At 34.8% G+C, this 24231-nt stretch overlaps 1 protein-coding gene across 4 annotated transcripts in view; it reads left to right on the top strand.

Moving 5' to 3' along the window:
- TBC1D32 (TBC1 domain family member 32) overlaps positions 1–23925 on the top strand; it is an 83197-nt gene extending 59272 nt beyond the window's left edge. For all 4 annotated transcript variants that reach the window (XM_063389896.1, XM_063389892.1, XM_063389895.1 and 1 more), the window contains 7 exons: positions 6687–6770; positions 15251–15320; positions 16128–16243; positions 17198–17352; positions 18785–18925; positions 20747–20935; positions 23221–23925. In XM_063389896.1, the coding sequence (XP_063245966.1) occupies positions 6687–6770; positions 15251–15320; positions 16128–16243; positions 17198–17352; positions 18785–18925; positions 20747–20935; positions 23221–23340 (875 nt within the window). In that variant the 3' untranslated portion in view covers positions 23341–23925. The remainder of the gene's footprint in view (positions 1–6686; positions 6771–15250; positions 15321–16127; positions 16244–17197; positions 17353–18784; positions 18926–20746; positions 20936–23220) is intronic.
- Positions 23926–24231: the final 306 nt, after the last annotated feature.

The raw sequence follows: 24231 nt of genomic DNA, 5'->3' as shown, positions 1-24231 counted from the left end.
TCCATAATTTTGTGTTGATTATGAAAACTATTTCAATGGGATTTTCCCAAGAAAACAAGGGTTTTGTTTTATGTCCTATTTTTCTCTTTACAACTGCTATCCTTCTATGCCGTCAGTGAAATCTGACAGAGAAAGAGGGCTCAAATACAAGTCTTTGTTCCAGATCTCCAAAGGGTCCATTATTGAGGTACTGAGAAAATGAAAGCCTGAAAGAAAAGAGACATTTCTCAGAGATTAGTGAATGAGTTACCATGGGTTCGGAAATTATATTAATGGGCAATTTCAGTAAAAAAAGTCAGAATTAAGCCATACTAAACATCAAAGAACATGTTAATTCAGGTTTTTCTTAATTTTCATATGCATTTCTAATGAACAGTGTGATCATGTAGGAGCATTGCTATAGTTAAAAAACCAAAAGCAGCCAAATCAAATACACAGATCATCCATATTACATAAATCAGCAGAGGTAAGACATAATAATTCCCTTTTGATGTCATATAAGCTTGTGTAGCCATAAAGAAGCAAGATGTTCTCAGAAATTGCTGGCTTCCATTCCCATGGGAATTCTGATTATGGTCAGATGGTCAGTGTGTAGTCTAGCTTCTTGTTTACAAGTGTCTAAGGTTTTCCTTTATATTATTTAGATAAGTAGATAATACAGCTGGCTGTTGCAAAGCTCTTCAGATGTTCTGTATCTGCTTGGAGATATTTCAGAAGAAATAAAATATCTGCAGCTCTGTGGTTTGAGACCGCATTATGTTCACTGAATCCATTTTACAAGAGACAGCTGTTCTGCTGTGTATCTTTTGCAGCATGCAAAGCTCTCCCAAATTTCAGAGGAGTGAGAGACTTCAGTCCAGATGCCCAGGAATCAAAGCTTTCTCTATTTTTACAGATGGAGCAATCACCATGGTTTACAGAACAAAGATGCACAGTTGTGCTTTCTGTATTGGGCCCATTCTAAGGGAGACTGACATTAGCAGGAGTCAAACCAGAATATAATGAGCAAAGACTACATTAGATTCAAGGACTGTATAGTGTAATGTGTGTTGATTTGTTTAAAATATTCTGTGGCCTGGTGTCAGGATTACCAGATGCTGAATCTATAGAACCTGCTTGAACTCCATCAAAAAATTCTTGAACAAACTATACAGTATCAATATCTCTAATTCACCCTTCCCATGTTGATTGCTCTCCTATCGACTTGGTCAATACTTTTGTGCTAAATGGTAATGCAGTGCTTTTGGGATGTCCTTAGACTGGTGTTTTCTCTGCTAAAGCATCACCTCTGACTGTAGCTTTTAAGTAATTTCTGTGCTCAAACATCAAGAAGGCTTTATTGAACTGCTAAAAGGAGATACTTTCCTCAGGCTTGCTTGTCTTTTAATGCGTCAGGACTGAAAGTCTGGGATTTTTCTTGATCTCCTAAAAGCAAAACATATTGTAGACAACCATCCCCTACAATCTGTTGTTCTAAGTACAATAAACTGAATGACAAAGACATTCTTCCAGTCATTCCTTCCACTAAGGTGCCACAGATTTGTGGGTGTATAGCTCCTTGTTTTCTTTGGGTTGTTTATCAGCTAGAGAACCATGGGGAGAGCCTTTGGTCAGGTTATGTCTTGGCTTCATTTGGACTACTCTTTCAAGGACTTGTGGCCTCCCTGAAGTGTCTTTAGTACATCTAAATGTCTTTAGTACATTTCTGTGTATTGACATCTAAGCTTTGGCAGAAAAAGAAGCAGGCAAATCAACTCCTCTGAACAATAGCTTAGATTTATGTAGAAATTATTCCTCCATGTGAATCTAGGCTTAGCATAGTGCATGTTCAAATACTTCACATGACTGAGAGGTGGCTTGTGGTTTTGGGTTTTTTTCTCTTGAGCCAGAATCTTATTTTGACTATTTTAGCCATGCCTTTTTCAATTATATCCTCCTTTTTGTCCTTCAGGTATGGCAGAAGGCATTTCTGTTGTTTTCCATTCCAGCAACTTCTTTTCCCATCTGCTCCCAGTGAATGTTGTATCAGCAACTGACTTCTGGGCAGATTCAACATCCTTATTCCTCTCCCCTTTTAGGAGACTGTAAACCCAAAGCAAAATAAATTAAGGGTGTTGTAGAGATCATATCAATTATATGCTAACATTCTTCCCTTCATAATGAGATATTCCATCCCCAAATCCTATTCTTCTCAAGCTATTCATAAGTGATGTGGATAAGGCGAGTAAATTCAGCTAAGATTATTTATTCCATAGACTCTTTCAGATTTTCCATCACCTATCTCCCTGAGGATCTGGATTTAGATCTCCGGCATTCTTTAGGGCCTATTAATTTACTTCCAAATAGTTTTTTCTTAATAAAAACCAACCAATCAAGAAAAGAAAAGATAGCAGCTCTTGAACTTGCACATGAGAACTTACTGTAAAACACAGGAATTCTCTTCAGCTTTTATAAGTGAATTGTTTGATGGAAGCAGAGTGGTTACAGTCAACACAGTGTTGTGGAATCCTTAAATATTTTGTGAGCTCTGCATCATCTGACATAGCTCTATCAAAACCTGTCGACAAAACATACAATGAGCCTTTGAGGCAGTGTCATTGTTTGTGATGTATGTCTGCTGCAGCCTTTAGCAATTGCAGCAAAAAGTTAAAACTAACTGCATTACTTTCCCCATAGGATAAAGAACCCATGACTGTTGTGTGCTGTAGTACTGTTTTTAGTTCAGGACAACAAAATGCTGATACTGTATTTCCAACAGAAGTTTTCAGAATAGTACAAAATAGATGATTACCTTTTTATGTCCTTGATTTTCCAAGGAAGCTTGTGTCAGAATTCAAGTGGAACAGTGGGTCGTTATATTATGCAGAAAAAACAATTGCAGATCAGAAATTCTTTCTTCTGTCCCCTATATCAGTTTGGAGCCACTGTAAGCAGTGTGAGTGCATGCAAATGTGTGTGCAGGTGTCTACAGATTTGGTTTGGATTTGAAAGACTGTTTTTTCCATTAATAAAGAAAATACTTGTGTATTGATATAACATATGCAATATTCATCTCTAATGGAAGCACTGCCAGAATTTTTATTATCTTGTTTTCTTCTTTTCAAAAAAATGTAGGTTGTTCATTTGTCATTTCAATGTACAGTAATTCAAAGTCCTCCTTGTTGTTGCCACCAATAATGGAATTGCTAACTCTGTTTTTCATATACATATTAAACTGAAGTATGGTTGATGGAGTTGAAAATTTCTGGCACTACTCTTGCAAAAAAGTAATCTGTCCAAGATTTTCATTCTTGAATTTCTAGCCTCTAACAGGAGTCACAGAATCAGCTGAGTTGGAAGGGACCCTCAAGGATAATTGAGTCCACCTCCTGGCCCTGAGAGTCACCTTGTGCCTGAGAGCAGAACTGCTGTTTAAAGAATCCTTTGTATTTTCTTTTAAACTCCTCTGAAACATCTGGATCATAGAATATGATCCAATAACACTAATTATATTAGAGGGTTTTAAAAAGTCTGATGCTTTTTGCATTTTTTGACCTTTTTGCTTTAAAACTTTCAGAGTAGGAATTAGGTTAGTTAAAACAGTTTTAACCACGTGCTTTTTTTAAAGCAGTGTTCTTATGCAGTTTTGAAGCTGTTTCAGTTACCTTCCTTTTGTACACTACTTATTCAAGGAAAAAGAAAATCCTGCAGGAATGTAGGTGTTTTATGAGCATACTGTAGTAATTTAAGAAACTTAAAAACATTTCCATTTATTTTGTATATGATAACACACACCTAAAATAAAATTCTCTTTAGTTTCTGTATAAGAATTAAATTTCCATGAGATGATTGCTAGGCTCTTAAAAACTTCAATATTAATACAGCCAAGCTACCATATTTTAAGAAAATCAACATTTTCACTGTGTTGGTAGGCCACATAAACTTTACCTGAAAATTTGGGCTTTTACATCAATACTGACTGTACGGTACAGTGAACCTGCCTAAATGTCTTTTGTCTAGTTTTCCAGTTAAGTGAGGAATCACTGAACTAGTTTTCTGCAGTAGTGTCCAAATGGCAGCAGAATTATTTAGTATTAAAAGACAAAAATTAAAATAGCTGCTCGTCATTTCAAATAGACATTCATTTGGAAAAGGCAGTGTCCTGTGAAAACCCTCTATTTATGTATTAACCACGTGTGTTTTGAGACACATTTTTGTGTGTCTTCGTCTCTCAAACTTGATTAAAATATTTTCAAAGATCCTGATAGGCACTTAGATACTTTCAAATGCTGGAAATCAATTTTGTGCTTGAGTTTTGAAATGTTGCTTAGCAGTTGAACTTTCACTTCTCCTATTAACTCAAGCACTGAATTGAAGTATTCACCTGCCAGGTCAAGCATGTCAATGCCTTACAACAAAAAGGGAAGAAATCTACAATGTCCCAACTTGGTTTTAAATTTTCTGAATTATGAGATATTTTAGTCTTAACATAGTTCCCATTTATTAATATAGTATGGCATATTTCAATAATCACCATACTAATAGTCATACAGTAAATATATAGCTAGTTATAAATTTAAAGTCTAATTTCTGCTTTTTGCTGTCTACAGTTTCAGGAATAGACAAGCATTTGCTTATTTTACACAAATATTTCTTATATTGTTTGTGGGCCAAATTCCATTAAGCATATTAGTGAGGATTAGTGAGTTTGTATAGTCTTCAAAAAAGAATAAATTGATACTCTTCTGTAAAGTAAATTGCCTTTTTTAGCCCCCATGTGTTTTATTAACCATGATTAATGCTATGTTATATTTAATAGCAGTTTCTTTCCACTATAAGAGTGTATAAGAATATAAATTACTCATGTAGGTTTTTAGTTTTAATTTAGTAGTCCTTTGCAATGCAAAATTAATTTTCTAACTGTTGGACTTGGAACTTTAATGGTAAATTCATGTTTAGCTGTTGTAGTGAAACATCTTTAGCATTACCAAAACGCAACCTTTTAAAAACTTTTTTTAGACTCATTCAGTTTAAATTAATTTCTGTAAGTGTTTTAGGCAATTAATCAGGACAAAAATGTGATTTAATGTCTGTGTATGTTAGCTTAAAATAATTGGAAGAAAAATTAATTGTCTTTATTATATCTTTTTCTTCACTGTTTTTTCTGACATAACAAGCATCAGACTGTGGGTGGAGGTTCTGTCTTTCTCCTCCTTCCCATTCCCGAAAGAGCTTTCACTGCTCTTTAACTGCTTGTGTCAGTTTTCCTGTCATCATGGCTAGCTCAAGAGGTTTCTAGCTTTCATCATTGCCACCTCCAGCATGTGTTGTTGCTCTGCCTCACTTGTGCTGCTGCAGCTGCTCCTGCCACTGTCTGCTTAAAGGGTGTAGTGATACTGGGTGTTCTTTATGGTCTCTTCCAACCCACACTGTTCTATCTTTCTGTGAACTAATCAGTTTAAAACCATCAAACCCACCTGGGCAGCGGGTGCTTGGAGTCATGTGCAAGAATGAGGGAACAGAGTTGAAGCTTCATTGCTATTAACTGGAAGTGCTGCCAAGGAAATAGTGACATGGTCTTTAAACAGGAAATCCCATAGGTAACAGCAGTTGTTACTCTCTAAACACGCTCCCTTGCTTTGCATTCTTGTGAGGAAAAAGTATCAGTATGCCTATCTGTATGCTTTATATCCTATTGATGGAGCCAACAGCAGCTCTTTTAGGGTAGCGTTAACTTATTAAAAAATTCATTGTTGATATCCTAAATTCCTAATACGGTTTACCTCATATGAGCCTCCTCCATGCAGTTTGGGTAGAAGCTTCCTCGTCTCCTTTGTTTAAACTTGTATGTTGTGATGTGTTCAGTTGCCATAGCCTCAGACTTGTAGAACTGAGGAATCGTGAACAGTTTGGATAATTATTTGTCACTGAGAGGTCTTGCTAACTTCCTGGCTAACATCCTATCAAGGTGGGAGATAAGATTTCCTCCACAGTGAAGAGATGTCAGCATCGGACTTAGCTGTGCAGTATCTGCAGACTCAGGGTTCCACAGCAAGAACTGAAGAAGAACATTATGGTCATCATTAAATACAGAATTTCCCAAATGAAATACTCCTATTGCATAAATTTAAGTTGATAATTTTTATATTGTGATGGCATAGCTGATTTTATATTGAGGTTTTTTTGGAAACAGCCCTTAAACTTCATGTGCTTTTGTTAGCATAATTTTGGGTTGATGTCAGCTTTTTCTTCTCTGTGAGTTGTTTGGTTTATTTGGGGTTCTTGATTGGTTGGTTTTGTGGTTTGTTTATTGTTTTTCTTTCTTGGAATGGAAAGGAATGTCTCCATACACAGACAAATGCGTTAGGATATTATAGTTTAATTATAGTTAATTTTCATTTCATATTGAGACTGTGTAACAAATTCTGAAGTAATCCTTGGAGGATATAAAGATAATATGAGATTCTCTTTCTGTTTACACTGAATATATTCTCAGTAAAGCTATTAACATTTAATTTAAGTTAGGAATGGTCTTAGGAATGTAAAAGTGCGATACATTTTTTGAGTTGTTCCCCCATAAAAATATGAATAAATATGCAGGAGTTTAAATAGCTTTACTTTCCCACCTATTTTCATTTAGTTAGATGATGTAGTTCCATATTTTGTTTGTTGCGTCTGATGTTTTAAGGGTTTTTTGCTTTTTGCAGTTTTGGCAGAATTAATTGAAAAGTTCGTGTCACATCTTTCGGAAAGCAGAACAGATTGTTATTTCAGCACGGGAAGCTATAAAGGTCAGTCTCCTAATAATTTACTGCCATGAAGCCTCTTCCTATTTAGATTGGCTTTCTTTTAAATGTATCTGCATCAGTTTGAGGGTTGTTTAAAATGTTCTTTAACAGCTCAGAAATCCATTACTTCACTGGTGGGAAATACCTCACTTTGGAGCAGAAGCTGATCTGCCCAAGTGAATAGAACAGATGATTATTAGTGATAGGCTTTCACATTTGTGTGTATAATGGAAAGATGCAGAACAGGTGAGCTTGTGATTCAGAGTATTTGTTGACACCTGTTATGGATGATTTGCAAAGCTGGTGGCATAAATATTTAAGATGGTGATGTAAGATTAAGCAATCTGGCTCACCTTTTGGAAGCTCCACAAAGGTATACACTTTAATACATATCTTTTAATACAATATAAAGAACTGTTATTGTTGTCAGAGTAATCTGAGTGTTAGTTTTGTAAAGATGTCATGCTTACAACATAAAGAATAAAGGAAGAATGATAAAGTTGATTTATTCTGAGTGTAAAGTAATATGTTGTAATACTTTGAAGCACTGGTAAAATTAGATGATTTAGAAGCAATGTTAATATCTGCTGGAAAATGCACTTTCATGCTTCATTGCTTGTTCACGACCCTTCTCTTGGGTTGTAGGTCAGCCATTTAGAGTACTTATTCTGTTATTAACTGTGGAGAATCAAGCCTGCTTTGGGGAGAGTCTGTTATTTATACTGATATTTTACTCTCCTGTCCATAGGATGCAAATATAGTATCCTTTGAGACTTGGGGCTTGCCTTTAAAGTTTTAAAGCGTAAAACCCCTTGAGAAATTTTAGAAGCTGTCTTTCTTTTTATGTAGTGGCCTTTACCTCCCAAAAGCTTGCTAACAGGATATCCTTAATTTCATTTGAGAATCTGTCTCTTTTCTCTATAAAGAGAGTTGTTAATGGGACAGTTATTTCTATCACAATTTTATTTTTTCTTAAAAGGTCCTGGAAGTGTTTTGTCTTGTCCTGTATTTTTTTCAACTTTTCATGAGGTATAATGAGCAATAAAATAATTCCATTGACTCACAAGGCTTGCTAATTACATATTTCTGAGGCTTCCTAATTCAAATAATAATTTTGGTTGTTCCTTTAAAAGCTCAAACTGAAAGAACTAACTAGAGGGAGAACAAAAGTCTGAGTGTGCATTCTTCAAATGGATGCCCAGCAAAGGCAGCAATTCTACTCTTCCTTAATTATGACAGCTAAGTGCTTCCATCCAATGTGAAAGATCTCTAAAGAGAAGCAGTAGGTCTTACTCCATTCACTTAGTCATCAAGTGATTATTCATTACTTCTAATCCACTCCTCTCAACCTTTTAGTCAAAGCTGTGATTTAAAATATATTCAGGACGGTTGAACGTAGATTTTCTATTTAATTGATTTCACCATGAACCACTGATTAGATGGAGGTGGCATCAACACTGCATTAATTATCTAAAATTTAATGTCAACTTTGAAGAAAGACCAAGTTTGAAAATCCTGTGACAATTGCATATATTCAATTAATTATCTAGAATGAAAAATCCAAAAGAATAGATACAGAAACAAATGTAACATAGTGAAAAACTCAGTTCTTGGGAGTTTTTTGAGCCTTAATAATTTTCTTTTAATGATAAACCTAGTCTGTCTAATATTTCTTTGTGTACTTTCTGAATGAGGAGATTTTTTTGGGTCTTATACAGGCACTATTGGACATTAATTCTGGATAAGTTTTCCTGTTCAGTTATCAAATAAAGCCTCTAACATTTAAAGTCTTGTCTAATGAAGAGTTTCCATGTGCAAATGCTTTTGATATTCCATGTGCTTTAATGAAGATAAGCTTGGAAGTGGGAGAATAAGAAGTCTTCTCAACGATAGTCAATAATATGGTGGTAAGAGGTAGGCAAAGGACTGGTAGTACCTTACTGAGTTCTTTCCCTGTCAGCAACAAGATTATTACAGATTTCTTTCATGAAGAGTTCTCCAGCCAAGGAAAAAGTGTTGCTCAGGCAAACAGCAAGTTTTAATAAAGGTTTCTTTTACATTTTATAGAAAAATACTTATTAAAAGTTCATAGCACCTTTTTCAGACAGGTACATCAATAACCAGGGAAGTTCGTTTAGGCCAATAAACTCATGCTGATTGACATGAAGCAAAAGTCTGGCTCTAGAACTGAATCTGTGATCATATTCTAATTCTACCCTGAAACAATAAAAGAGTATGATATTAAGAATTGGTCATGTAGTGAAATTTATGTTCATTTTGGGTTCTTTTTTACATCATAAAATAAACAGTATGGCCTTCCTATGAAGGGAGGATAATGCGCTTTGAGAACCCAGATATGCATTATGCTTCCTATGTTTGTACCAAAGGGACAACAAAACATAGACCTTATTTGTTTAAAATTAGATTTTTCACTGATTGAGTAACGATTGGTCAGATTTCTGTGCATTTCCCAAGGTTTTCTGGTAGTCTTTATGAAGCATTGCAATTTCTCCAAGGAGAATTATTCAATGCCATGTTATTTCACAGTATCTTTTTCATATATTCCTGTAAGACCCATCTTACCTAAATCCTAAAACTAGTTACAGTAGAGATGTTTTTTTGTATGAGGTAAAGCTAATGAGTTGTTAGACTGTAACAACTTTCTCGCTCCACATCTACCTAAGCCAACATGAACTTGGCAGTTCTATGTATCCACCATTCTACTAAATAAATTTGGGTCTGAGGAACTGAAAAACAATTTGTAATAGTTGTTTAATTTCAATGAAGAAAAGTCACATTTTTCATGAAAGTGAATTCAGTATAGCACATAGATATTCAGCATTTATCATGTTTACTGAAATGAGAATTTGATTATCTTAAAAAAAATGACAGCTTTGTAAACCTGTAGCTAGTTGTAATTAGAATAACACAGTGATCCATCTGCTGCGGAACCCCTCAGGATTTCAGTCTCTTATAAAATTTGCAAATATGAAAAAATTAAATTAGATTGGGTTGTTACCATTTTTAAGATAAGAGAGAAGGAAAAAATATCTGATTAAACACTATGCAGTTGCAATGTTCAATTATAAACAGTAACACGAATCTTACATGAAGTTTACTTTCTGCTCGCAGCAATGGTACTGCTGTGATGTTCATTCAGATGACTGAATCTATGGATATGTTAATGTTCTCTGTCTGTCCCCTTTCCTAGAATTAATAGTTTCTAGTTTGCTTTTATTTTTTATTTCTCCTTTATAAACCCTACAACTTTGAAAACCAAATCACTGGTGTCTAGCTGTAATAGATAATAAAATGGCAAGAAACTGAAATTTGCTGTAGTAGTAAAATATCATGCATCATATATTAGGGATACAAAGTTCCTAAAATAGCTTCTTGCTCTTTCTGTTAGCAAATTCCAGTTCAGTGTAACAGAAATCCTTGTGAAAATGTCATTGTTTTCTCGAGGTTTCGACAAACCCATTTATCAGAGAAGTGCAAAGTCATCTAATGTGTTAGTGTCTGTGCTTCTTAATTGATCTCCACGATGTGTTGCAGACTCCTCAAACTCGGGACTGCTGCAAAATTTTGTGATTAGCAGGAAGCTCTGCTTTTGCAGATGACTTTGCTGTCAAATCCTCTGTTTCCACTGGACTTTGTCTCTGAAACAGCTCTGCTGTGTACTGCCAAAGGGTCAGAACCTCAGGGATTTCAGGTCTTGGCCATAAAACTCAAATGTCATGGCATATTCCTTTTCCTAGATGAGCCTTAGTTCTCTGACTGAACAGAATCTCATAGGAGCTTTCTGCCATTTAATGAGCTCTTAATCTTTGAAGGGTCAGGTGGGTTGGGTAACAAACTGAGAAATTTTAAAAACACCAGTGGGAAGGTATCAGTATAGAGCTGTTCAGAAGGAGCCGCAATTGAGAAATTCAGGATTACAACCTGAAATTGGGTTGAAAGGTAAGGAGAAGGAAGGGAATTCTTCCATTCTTAATGCATCATTTAATAAATGCACATTTTCAAACTCTCCGCCATTTTGAAGATGCTGTTATCAGAAAGCATTTTACCCATTGCCAACTCAGGTAACTGAACTGAAAATATGGTTCATTCTTAATGCAGCTGTTGCCAAAAAGCTTGAGTATTTGTGATGATCATTACATAATGAAGTTCTAGATATGAATATTTTGGTCTTGTATTGTTATGAAAAGAGTACTGATAACATAACAGATACTTTCAGTAGTCAAGGTAGAATTGCACCTGAGATGACCTCTGAGTAGACATCAACACTCTCCAGCAGTTACTCTTGGATCTTGTTCACATTGTCTCCATTCCCAGTTCAAATCCAACAAAAGTAATACTTTTCTTTGAAAAAAGATTTTTTTTTTATAGACAATTCTAACAAGGAATATGAGGTCAGTCTGTCAGAAATGTTCTAGGTGAGTCACCTGGTGAAGGAGGTGACATCATGAAGAAACAGTAGCAAAATGGCGGCACAGAATACGGAGAGAAACTTGTAAATTTTGCTCTGCCACAAGTCCAAATAATGTTTAAAATAGAAAACTTTTGTAGGAACATCAGAATGAGAAAGGATAGTTACTGACAAAGCATAAAGATTAATATTGACTGCTTGGATATCTGCCAATGGACTGGGTCAGTGTTTAGGTACCTGTTGGAAAGTAAGTGAAGGCCTGCTGTTTTTTAAGAAAAATAATAAATCATGGGAAAAAAATCATGATTTCCACAATTTCAGTTTGTATTGACAAAGCCGTGGACTAGAAATCTGATAGCAGATTTAAAATTTAAAATACTTCTAAGTATTTTAAAGCATTTGTGGGAATTATGCAGGTGGCTCTGGCTATCATGGTATTCTCAGCTGTTTGCAGAATCTTTACTTAAATATTTTCTTTGAATCAAAAGTCGTTTTCATCCGTAGAAAGACACCTAATCTTTCACTGAAGTTAAAATTTAGCATCCGTTAGCAAATTCCAAAGATTATTTTTATAGACATAAAACCATTTGGCCTGAGCACCAGGAAGTGAAAGAGCTAAACCAATAATGTGAGTGACGGCTTTAGTAATATTCTTTACTTAAGGCAGAAGGGAAGCCAGTGGTGTCTTTGACGTAACAGTACTTTAAACAGGGAAATAAATGAAATATTATCCAAAAACCATACAAGTTACATGAAATACGGTGTAAAGCTGTTTCAGCATGGTATCCTGTCATTTCAGGTCAAATGCAATGTAGCCCATTTTCTGACGTAAACACATATAAGCTTTGGCGTGGTAAGAGGGAAAATGAATAAGAAAGCAATCTTTCATATAAATTGTAAAGTTAACTGAAGTGTAGGCTGATCAGAAAGAATGCCACAGGACTATGCATGGCAGTTAACTCAGGTTGGAGTGTTTATATCTATAGACTGAATTTAATAATCATACATAGTTGCCTTTGGAAATCATGCCTCATGAGAGTCTTTTTCTGCTCCTGAATGCTACAAACATTTTGAAAAGTTCTGCGCATTGAGGTACTTTCTAAGAATTTTCTGAAGCTGTAAATCAGCTTCCAATATCCTTCAAGTCACTAGTTTAATTTTGGCTTCTGTTTTACAGTGTTTCTCATTTTTAAAGATAGAAGAGTGAAATATCTGTTCAACATAGCTTTTTTTGCTTTAAGATAAAATAAATAAAAAGGAAGCTGCCAGAGTACATTGTTCATTCCATTTAATAACAGCCAGAGTGCTGTATCATATTATTAATTCACAGTTCAGAGAGGTGGTCTGGCCTTTGAGGATGAATGGCATTTTTATTTAGAGAACTGATTTTTCTCCACGCCTTTTTGTTATGAAACCTTTTGTGTTTCAAGACAGTTATATCAGTGTATTGAAAAATATTTGTCAAAAAGTTTTGTATAAAATGAGCTCAGTGCATTGGATCAGATGTATGGGCATCATCACAATAGTACAGGCACAACAAGCAAGCTTTTTGTCCATGGATTGCAATATGCAGTATTTAAATATTCCACTTGTTTTTCATAGCATTTTTCTAAGTTCAACGGAGCATTTAAGGTTTCTAGGTCCAGTTTTTAATCAGTGGGAAATAGTCTTCTGTGTATTCTAAATGACTTTACAGTGTTCTTAGGCCCCGTCTTCCCAGTTTAAGTGATAAACAAAAGAGAAAAGAAAAACTTTTGACCCAGGACAATAAAGCACATTTTGTGGATTAGCAGAGTACAGAACTGTGATTATGTCAAATCCAGTGGTGTCTGAAAGCAAGGGCATTTGCCTTGATAAGGTACTATGTGATAGAGAATTATTATTCAATCCAGACTTCAGGTTAATTTTATCTTCCTGCACAATACAGAGGAAAATATCAGAAGGAAGTGTGGTGGGAAAAAAAGCCCTTTTCAGCCCCTAAGAAAATGTTACAAGAGAGAGGAAAACTCCATGAAAATCAGTGAAGTCAGCTGTGTTCTTTTAATGTTAATGGACGATAAGCATTCAGTACTTGCTATGAACTGTTACAGAAGGGACCTTGGCTCACACTGGGGGTTGTGATACAGCTTCTCCTCATTACACCCTTGCTGGGCTGGGATATCTGCAGTGCCACCCACAATAGCATCCACCTCAAAATGGAAGCAGGACCTCAATGCAGCTTAGAGATCATTGTTCTCCTTGCCCTCTGCTGCCATTAAACATGGTGATGTTAGGAATGAATTAGTCATTAGCCATAGCAAACTCATTCAAATTCCCCCTATTTTCTAGGATGCATTTATGCCTCTTGCCTTCCCACTTGCACACACAAACGTGAAAATTAGTTGAATTAGTATGGCAATTGCAGCTTAAGTGAACAGGTAACTTGAAATAGGAGCTGAAAAAGTTATGAACATTTCAGTTATCTTTGTGGGATTTTAACTGAAATGACCTGTGAATTTATATGTATTCTTCCAAAGATTGCACTGCTGGTATGCTATACAAAAGATTTCTAACTTCTGTTCACTGGATTGCAAAAAAACCTCACTGATATGAATTTACTGTTTCAGTCCCATCAGATAAGGGAATAAGATCATTTTACTCAAAGCACAGTTAATTTTGTTATGTATAAATATATTGTCAAAGGTACAAAGTTAACTTCTCACGTGCGTAACACTTAAATTATTGTTGTTTGTGAAAGTTATAAAACAGAGTGGGGGTTTTGCCGTTTTTATTCTTGACATACTTCCTCTGCTGAATTTTACTGCTTCATTGTTGTGTGTAATTTTGCTGTATTATTTTCTTCATAAAAAATTTAACCTACCTCTTCTTTGGTGGATGGGGGTTTGGTTGGTTGGTTGTTTTGGGGTTTGTTTGTTTGAGTTTTTGGTTGGGTTTTTTTTGGTGGGGGTTTTTGGTGTATTTTTGTTGGTTTTTTTTCCCTTTGAATCCTTTCCTCCCTGAACTTGTAACTATTTCATCTTTAATACCTTAGTCCCTGTTTGTGTGCCGGGAACACAGAGTGTTTACCTACATGAATAGCCAGGGAATCCTTCATCCTTGGATTTCTCTGTCTGTCTGAGGATATAGAAAAAATACATAAGAAGTTACTGTGTGATCTACTTAGTTAGATTTTTACATTTATCATTTACATGAAGATACTTTAAGTTCTGCTGCCATGTCTGTTATTTACATTTTTAACAAAAGGGTCAGGGTAATAAAGGTTTTCATTTGTTTCATTTCTTGCTGTTTTTAAATAGCACTGTCAAAGAAGTATATTAAAAGTTTATTCCCTCAGCTTTGCAACACTTAATATTATTAGACTAGAATTTTTATCTGTGATATAGTTATATTAGATGATAAAATGAACCTGATAGGGAAAATGCCCATTTAAAATTTAATTTAGAATTTAAAAGTTTGAAGAAAAGCTACAGCAGTGGTTGCTTTAATACATTATTTATAATTTTTTCTAGCTTGGATTTTTAATTTAAACAACTTCAGGAAATAGAGTATATTTTACTGTATGAAAAAATGCATGTAAATACAGGATTTAACTATTTTTTAAATCCATCAGTATGTAAGTTTTGTGTGATTCATATCAAAAGAGATTTTTCATTAATAAAGTTGCTATTACAGCTAGGAAATTTTAAGACCTCTGAAATGGAAGAAAGTGGATCCCAAAAGGCTGCCTTGGCTGATTTCTAGGCCATAAAGGATAAAGTTCTGCTAAGATAGGATGCTGAAAAAGATGTCGCTTGCTGTAAAGCTAATGATAACCGTCACGATAACCATACTAACCATGAAGATTTTTTTATAAAGAGGGTGATCTTCATTTGGAAAAACATCTATGAAGAATTCGGATTCTTTACGAATCCTTTCCAAACACTACCAAAATAATTTTGAATAGGAGGCAGTTCTCCAGAATTGGTATTCATACTCAGAAAGAGCTTTGCATTAGCTTTCAGTTCAAATCATATTTCTTATAATACTTTATTTAATTTATTTTCTTTTGTTTTAGCCATGGATGCAGATGTGAAGAAAGAAAACCTTTCATCTGTGCAGCAGCTTGGTGTTGAAATGACAGTCAGGTACATGGTATTAAAATATTTCCCTAGAGTATTTCTAGGATTTGTTTGATTTTCATGGAATGACTTAAATAATCCTTAATCCATCAACTCATTGCTTATGCCATTTAAATCTAAGATAAACTTTAAGAAAATGAATTCTAACTGGAATTGAAAAAGGTATTAGTACATAATTAAATTATCTTTACAGTTTAGGTATGTTATTATCCTCTATTTTTGTAATGACTAATTGTAACGTGCTGGTAAGATTTACCATAAAATTGTATTATCCTGAATTATGTGTCTTTTTTTTCCCTCACATTGCATCTCTAAATGGTTCTGTTTAGCTAAGCTTAGTTATATGCCACCTAAACATTTTGTTTGGCTCGTAATTTGCAGAGTTGTGATGATGGAAAAGCTTAGATGTCTGTACTTCCACAGATTGCTATCTTTAGCATTAATGTTTGAATTCTGATTATAATAATTACACGTATAATAATTATCTCTAATTCTAAATATTGTACGTGAAGAAACTGAGTTGTGTGTGCTAAACTACTTGCTGGTCCCCAACACAATCTCTAAAACTAAACTAAAGGGAATTTGAGTGAGGATTTGTAACAGTAGCCTGCAGATGTTTGCTGTGTATCCTTTCTAGGTAGAGCATAGAAGGTTTTATTTAATCATTTATGTGTGTATCTACAGCATAGTTTTAATGATGAACAATTTCATGACAGTTTAACTTTTAAATAAAAGTTTATTAAGTATGAGTTCTTCCTTTTTAAGAATTTAAAAATATTTAAGAGAAGGATTTTTTTAACTTTTTTGAAATAGATATGGAAAATACTTAAACTTGCTAAAAGAAGATGCTGAAAATGGGCTATGTTTTGTGTTAATGAATTGTGAGGAGTTTCTGAAACAACAGCAAAGAACTGTGGTATCTTCACTTTGTATCCTTTCCTGATGGTGTAAGTTATACAGCCTAAAAATTTCAGTGGAATTTGAGCTCCTAGTCTGTACTTTTAATAGAGGTGCAGGTGAGTAATATTTATGGAAAGATTTTTGTTTTTAAAGAGCACTTTTACTGTGAAATTTTATTTAGTTAAATGCATTCCCAGTGCACTCAAGAAAATGTTCACCCTTTTGTTCCCATACTTTGTCAGAAGTGCAAATCTTATTCACTTTTGTCATCAACTGTTTTGGAGTGGGATCACATTCTTGAATGTGATAAAGAGCGTGCAGCAATTCACCTCTGAACATTAATGAGTATTTGTGGTACTCCTACAATACCAACGCTGTTAATGATACTGCCCATGTAGTGATATGTGTGATAAGTAGATGTAGTCTGATCAACAGGAGTGGTTATACTTGGAACTTCTTGTAAAATAAAATTAAAACAAATAGCAGCTTTTTCACAAGTTTTGCTATATTCTTTTCTGTTAGATTTGCGTACCACTATTAAATTATACTTCAGGTGTATTAGTCAGAATGTGCCAAATCTCATTTTTAAGGCTTGTCTTTTACTTTTTTCTGTTGATAATTTTAACTCCTGTTTTATTCCTCCACTGTTCTCCTTTCTTGCGTTTTATAAGCACACTCATTTTGGTACAGGTTTTTTTTTTACATTTATTTGCTTTTTATTTACTTTTATTGATTTAGCTTGACTACTTATGGACTGAACAAAAACTAGTATATGGGAGAAAACTGCTTAAATAGTTTCTATTGATTCCATTTGAGAGACAACTGTGCCTCGATGCTGCCTTCTGTTCAGCTCTGTTGCCCTTGGCCATGTCTAACAGCCCAGCTCCTGGCTCTGGGTGTGTGGGCCTGGAGAGGAGGAGAGCTCTGGTTGCTGCAGGAGAGTGAGGAGATCTCTGCCCAAGTTCCTTAACCTTCCCATTCAGGCTGCTTGCAGGAGCACTATGCTGGTTATGACTGGTTTGCATCTTCCATCTTCCTCATAATGTCAGGAGACAGGGAGAAGACACTGAGGTTTCTTCAGCAATTTTCATGTCTTCTTGTTTCAGCATTTCTCTGGCTACCAAGACTGCATTTATCCGTAAGCATTTATAACCTCTTTCTTTCTGAAAGGCTCCTTTGAAAATTTACAGATGAGACTTTATTAATCTCCTTAGTTTGTTTTTTCCCTTGTTTTTTTTTTTTGGTTTGGTGTTGGTTTTTTTTTTTGGTTTGGTGTTGTTTTTTTTTTTTTTCTAATGCATTATATTTTCCTTAAAGGCCCCCTAGCTAAATACATGACCCTGAAAAATTTATGGAAAAATGTAGATCTGATATTTGTTCAAATTTTTGTTTAAAAGGAAAGAAGTAGCAGGTGGACTGATAGTGAAGAAAATGTTAATGACTTTTAAAGCTGGCAGTAAAACAAACTTTGTTAGTGGCAATAAATTCTATGTGAAGGCTGTGATACTGCTGAATGACCTTTTGTTTTTTAATTATTAGAGTCCAGTAAAAAAGCAAGTCTATTCATGTGATTTTTTTGTGATTTTTTTAGTGACAGTTTGGAAATTTACTTAATACATTTGAGTATATTTACTGAATTTTAAAATTTATTGCTGCACAAATACTTTATGATTGACAATTTTAAATTGTCAGTATTCTGGACTGAGGTTGCAATATAGGAAGCATTATTTCTTTCATTATGGTTGTTCACAGCTATTTAAAATAAAAGCCTTTGTACATTGCCATGTTGTCTTGAATGTTTTGAACATAAACTCTAAACTGAAGTCTTTACCAGAGAGCTCTGGGGTAGAAGAGGCACAGATCAGGTTCTGTACTTCTTCTGCATGGAGACTTGTGTAGCAATACCAAGTGATCTGTCTTATGTGTGGTACATTCAGCACTGAGTTTGGCCTGAGGTTGTTCCAGCATAATGAAATTTGTGCTGAAATTTACTCCATTGTGTGTTAAAAACCACTGGTGCCAAGGATTCATTAAATGGAATTCAGCATTGATATACAGACCCTTCCATGATCCTTCTGTTGCTTTTGCTTCACATAACAGAATTTCACTCACACCCTCCACACACACTGCAAAGATATGTGCACACAAAAAACAACTTCAAATATTGAGGAAGTTCTACTCCACCACTAAATGGAGGGAAAAAATCCAGCAGAAATCAGTCTTTTTTTCCCTTCTGTTCTCCTGTTTAAAATACAACAACAGTTTCTCCATCCCTGTTTTGACAATTCAAGCCTGTATACAAATAAGGAACAAGACTGCTCGTGTACAGTAACAATCAGGATATATTTATTGAAACTTTTCTTTAGTTACCTACATGTTTTTCTTGATGGAAGTACAACCTATTTTGTCTATCCTGTTTCGTGTCTCTAAAAGAATCAGAATTACTTATCTTACGTATAAAAGTGTATATTTTTATATATTGTTCTCAACAAGGCATTAATAGTCTGTAGTCTGTAATCCTTTTCCTCAATTTTGTTGTTGTTGATGATGTTGTTGTTGTTGTTAACCAGATGCACCTGCCTGTTACAACAGTGGAATATGGCATCCATCCAGTCTATTTTTGCAGTGCTCACCACGTTGAAATGTTGCTGAAAGCTGAGTTACCCCTTGTCTGGTCAGCCTTCCACATGTCTGATTTCACCCCATCCCAGGTAACTGATTAACTGTATTAAAGTATCATCAACCTAATTACTTTAATCTACAAAATCAAGAACACTGAGGAACTACTGGCCATTTTTTTCTAAATGGCAATTGTGTGGTGGTTATAAAACTGAGTGTAAGAGATAAGAACACATAGTGACTTAGAGCATCTGAAAATAGAAAGTAACTGACTCATAGAATAATACCAATGTACCAGAGCTGATGACCTTTTATTATATGTTCACGCAGAAAAATTGCTAAAAATAATATATACTAAATCCTCACATTTAGCATTTAAATAGAATACCTTATTCCCTGGAATAATTATCTAAATTTTCCATAGGAGAGAAATGGGTAATTTGCAGTAGTTATATACTAGGAAGCAGTTCTTGTGATATTAGAGAAAAATTAATTTTATAAGAGCTACTCTTAACTATTACAATCAGGTAACACATTATTCTTTTATATTAAAGAGATATGACAACAAAAGAATAATTATCTGCAACACCAGCTTTCATTTTGCTTACAAACAATTGTTTGGTGGTATGGAAAGCTATGGATGAAGCACTGTTTGTAAAGGTGTCAATCATGATAAAGGGTAAAGAGCTGCCTTTGAGCAGTGAGTTAGATTGTCCGTGCAAAGGACATCTCACCAGAGTGAGGAAGCATATTGCTGTGCCAAGGCAAGAAAAATACTTTTCATCTTATACCTTCAAAATTCTTTTTGCTGTGGGATTTGCAGCTGAAGAGACTTTTAATGGGGCCAGATGCCAGTGTGATACAAACATTGCTTAAAGTAGTCAGCTTAGGGTTTGGTTTTTGAGGAGAGAGGAGTAGCAGAAGAAGGAATTTATCTCAACATAGGAATTAGGTGCTTGTAATAAGGTTCCTGGTTTTGAATGAGGAAAACACATGGGGAGAGTCACTCCTTCAGCTATTCTTGTACAAGTTACACTATTTTTTTAATTGTGTGCACTTAGTAATTGACCAAAGACTGTTCTAAACTGCTAACAAGGATTTTTTTCATTTATTTAACAAGTTACTGAAATGCCACTCGTGGGTGGCACTGTATCTTCTGTGTGATTTTGCAGTTCTACTGCAGCATTAAAAACAAATGCTGAACTGTGGAAACAGTTCCGATGTATTTAAGTTGTTGTGTGCCTCAATAAATACCTCAAAACAGATTTATTGCCAGACTATGGTTGTTGTCAACTAATTAGAATCGTGGTAATTCTGCTGCATGTTTTTAAACACTTTTAGGAATGATTAGCAGAGGATTTGTGGTCTAGAACCAAATTAGATGTGCATTATATCTGTTAATACCTTGTAATTTAGAACAGGGCAAAGGAGTCACTGTGTTCATACTCACGTCATGAAATGAAATGTGTCTTAAGGGAGGGCCAAACATTCATTTATAATGCAGAGAACTACTTTAATTGAAAGGAAAACTCACGTTGAACATGCCTTCATCATTGTCATTACCCTTTAGGCCACATTAAAATGAAATCTTGAAAAAAAATAACTTTTGCTTTCATTGGACTTTGAGTCTCAACCTCAGGAGGTGCTAGAGTATACTTTTACAAGTGAGATGCATGGATACAGGGTGTTATGTTTAGTCAAACTCACTAGGAGTCTATTCAGAGGCTGTGCATTAAAAAATGATGAATCTTGTACTTCTACTTAAGCTTCTTTTGTACTTTATCCCTTTTATTTTCACAACTGAAGTAATGTTATGGGAAAAGGTTCTGTAGTATAAAAAAAGAGATAAAGCTGATCAATTATGACTGAATGTATAGAATGATTTAATTGTATATAATTTCATTGTCATCTAGATCTGTCTGCAATGGATAACACAGTGTTTCTGGAATTACATGGACTGGAGTGAGATCTGTCACTACATTGCCATATGTATTTTCCTTGGTCCTGATTATCAAATATATATCTGCATTTCTGTGTTCAGACACCTACAGCAAGACATCCTGAAGCACACAGAAGCCCGAGATCTTCAGGTTTTTCTGAAAGTAAGAGTTTCTTAATTTTTAAATTGCTGAGGAAAAGTAAAGCTATGAATACTGAGAATATATACATTACTTAATCTGAAATTCTTACTGATTTTCACTTAGTCATTTTACATGAGTGAAATAATACTTTAATTTTATTTGTACACTGGCAGGAAATTGTGTATCAAATTTTACAGAAAATAGCTTTCCTGCATTTTGTACTGAGCAATTTCCTTCATGAGCAAAGAAAATAGGCACATTAAGTCGTGAGAGCATTTGATTCAGTTCTCTGTATGTGGGCTCAATCCCACTGAACAAGGTGCTCTCCAGAAAGGTGGGCTTGCACAGTGGTATCTTGCTGAAGCTTGTAGAGGTGTGGCACGAAGCTGAACAAGCTGGTGGTTTGAAGAAATGCCAATTATTATACAACGAGCCTTGCAATTTCATATTCTTTCCCAATTATAAATTATGTTTGGGTTTAGGGTTTTTTGCAGGGTAGTGCATAGCTCTAGCTGCAGTCATAATTCAATTCAGTATCTTATTCTTCTTCACAGGGACATTTTTTTCTTTTTCTCTAGTCTTTTTTCACCTGTCAAAATTATTTGGAGACCTAGATATCTACATTTTAGTCTGTCCTAAGAATAATAGTTTTCTGATTGGTTCGCATCCAACTTACATATTCTCAAATATGGAAAAATATCTCAACGCAGCTTCCTTGAAAATATTTGGTAACAGTCTAATAAATGTATTGGGTTTTTCTCTCTGTTTTTGGACAACATGTCTTAAAAACTGTATCTTGATGGCATTATTAGATAGAGTATGTAAAATATAGAAGAGAGAATTTGTATGTTGCCTCCTGCAGTATAAACAGACTAAAGGTTTGGCATGCTACTGTTAAATTAACGAGAAAAGAATGTAAATTAATGCAGTACTGGAATACCTGCAATTTATTGAGTGACCACTGCAGGAAGAAAGAGAGCTTAGTTAACTTGTATGTTAGCTTGTACTCCTGCTATTGATAAATCTCAACTAATTGAAACAAAAAAAAAATTGAACTGTAGAATGGTTTGGGTTGGAAGGAACCTTAAACAGCATCAGGTTCCAGGCCATCTTCCACTACACCATTGAACCTGGCCTTGATCACTTCCCAGAGTGTTCCACAACTTCTTTTCAGTGCCTCACCATTCTCACAGTAAAGCTCTTCCTCATACCTAATCTAAATGTACCCTCTTTGAGTCTGAAGCCATCCCCCCTTGTCCTGTCACTACATGCCATTTAGTTTCAGATATATGTGTGTGTGTGTATAGATAGATAGATAGAATTTAAATTCCACCATAGTCAGCCTTCTCACAGTGCATGAGGAGCAACTTGGAATGTAATATCTTACTTTTGCTTTGTTCTGTGTGGAGGAGAAGAAATATAGACTCTTGAATTCCTGTTCAAATGCCAAAATGCAGTTTTCCAAGCCTGAGTAGATGTTCTCAGGAGAATTCCACTTAGCAGAGATTTACAGTTAACACACCAGAGGTACAGCTGATGTCCACAGAGACTGGCTCCAGAGAGTTTTTTACAGCACATGCTGCCAACAGTGGTAATAATGATTAGTAGATGATGAGTACACAACAGCAACAAATTAACCCTTTTTACCTAACCATTCTTCAGGATCCTGTGTTCTGTGGTGCATGCTCCTTATCCCTCCATTATAGTAGCCATGAGAGGGAACATTATCTGTTCGTTTCTGTTTCCTGAGGGCACTTTGTTTTACTCTGTGTTTTGGAATTAGTAAGAATTATTCACTTGTAATGGTGCAGAACAGTTTATTCTGTTTTTATTTAAGCACTTTATATAGATAGTCTTCTATAATTGATTTTAAAAAATGCACATTTACTGGTTTTCTTTAGAATGGAGCTGGATATAAAAGCCACACTTATAAACTTATGCCATGAGCCAGTGTAGAAATCTTCTTTCAAAAGAATATTTTAGTATCTGGCTTTCCCTTCTTAAAGCTTACTTTGTTTTTCTTAAAAATCTTCAGTGAAATATTCTCCAAAAATGAGGTACACAGTGTCCACGTGAAATAAAATTCTCTGATGCCAAATGTGTAATTAGAAAAAAAAACCAACTGTCTGTAAGCAGGTATTGCCAGAAGTGTATTTCTAAATAAAACATAATAAAATCTATTTTAAATAGCCAGGCTCTGACAATCAGAACAAAAAGAGCTATCTTTAGAAGCTTGGAATTCATTAAATTTGAGATTTACTTTTTTTTTTCTAGATAATAAATGCTTTCTGTGTGTATTTGTGCAGGAAGAAGCACTGCATGGATTTCGAGTGAGTGATTATTTAGACTACATGGAAAGCTTGGAGGAGATCTACAGACCAATGCTGCTGAAAGACATGAGGACCATAAGAGCACAGAATACGTAGATGAAGCAAACAAGCCCTTTCTTTTATAATTTTGATTACATCCTTTAAAAGGATGATGATTGATTGATTGATTTATACATCAGTCTCACCTAAAATCAGCCAGGCTGTTGGAATGTACATACTGTAAAATAAATAAGAGGCGTTTTCAGAATATAGTTTTTCAATAAGTCATAACCTACTTCTGATAACCAGATTTTCCCAGGCAGGTTCTGTGCTCATTTTCAGTTAGCAGAAGGCAGCTTCAGAAGCCACCTGTAAGATGCTGAAGTGTCTTCTTTACAGAGCCTTGAACCTGTTCTCAACTCAGTGTCTCTTTGTCATCTCCATGTAGCACCATCCTAAAGCCTTCATATTTTGCTCGGGTCTGACAAAGGGATTTTTTTTTAATATTTAGAAACAACTGCTATTTTATATTCATGGGCATGAAAAGTCAACAAATGAAAACCAAATTCTCTGTTCTAACTTTGTGGATAATGTTGAGAAAATGGGATGTTCGAATACATGCAGTGAAAAGATTTCATATTCCTGTCTTAAAAAAAAATAAATTATGTAATAAAGCATTATTAGCCTTTGTTCTGAATGAAACTACAATCTTTAAAAATTATTATTTGGCTAAAGACTGGAAGATACTATGTTTTTTCAACACATGCAATAACATTTTCTTTACAGAATGTCCAGAATCTCAAAATACTTTGGTTAGAAATTAATGATACAGTAAGTGTTTTGGAAGTCCAATGTTGAATTGAGATTTATCCAGTATTGTTACCATATTCCTGGGAGACAAACTAAACATTACTACAAAGTTTCTGAAAAACGAGTTTGCTAGATAAAATGGATGTATATACATGAGTTGAGCACATATTCAAATTCAAATTATAAAACACATTAGAA

This window comes from Prinia subflava, chromosome 2 (assembly GCF_021018805.1).
Source record: "Prinia subflava isolate CZ2003 ecotype Zambia chromosome 2, Cam_Psub_1.2, whole genome shotgun sequence".
In the NCBI taxonomy this organism is placed as follows: domain Eukaryota; kingdom Metazoa; phylum Chordata; class Aves; order Passeriformes; family Cisticolidae; genus Prinia; species Prinia subflava.
This window is presented reverse-complemented; position numbering and strand designations above follow the sequence as displayed.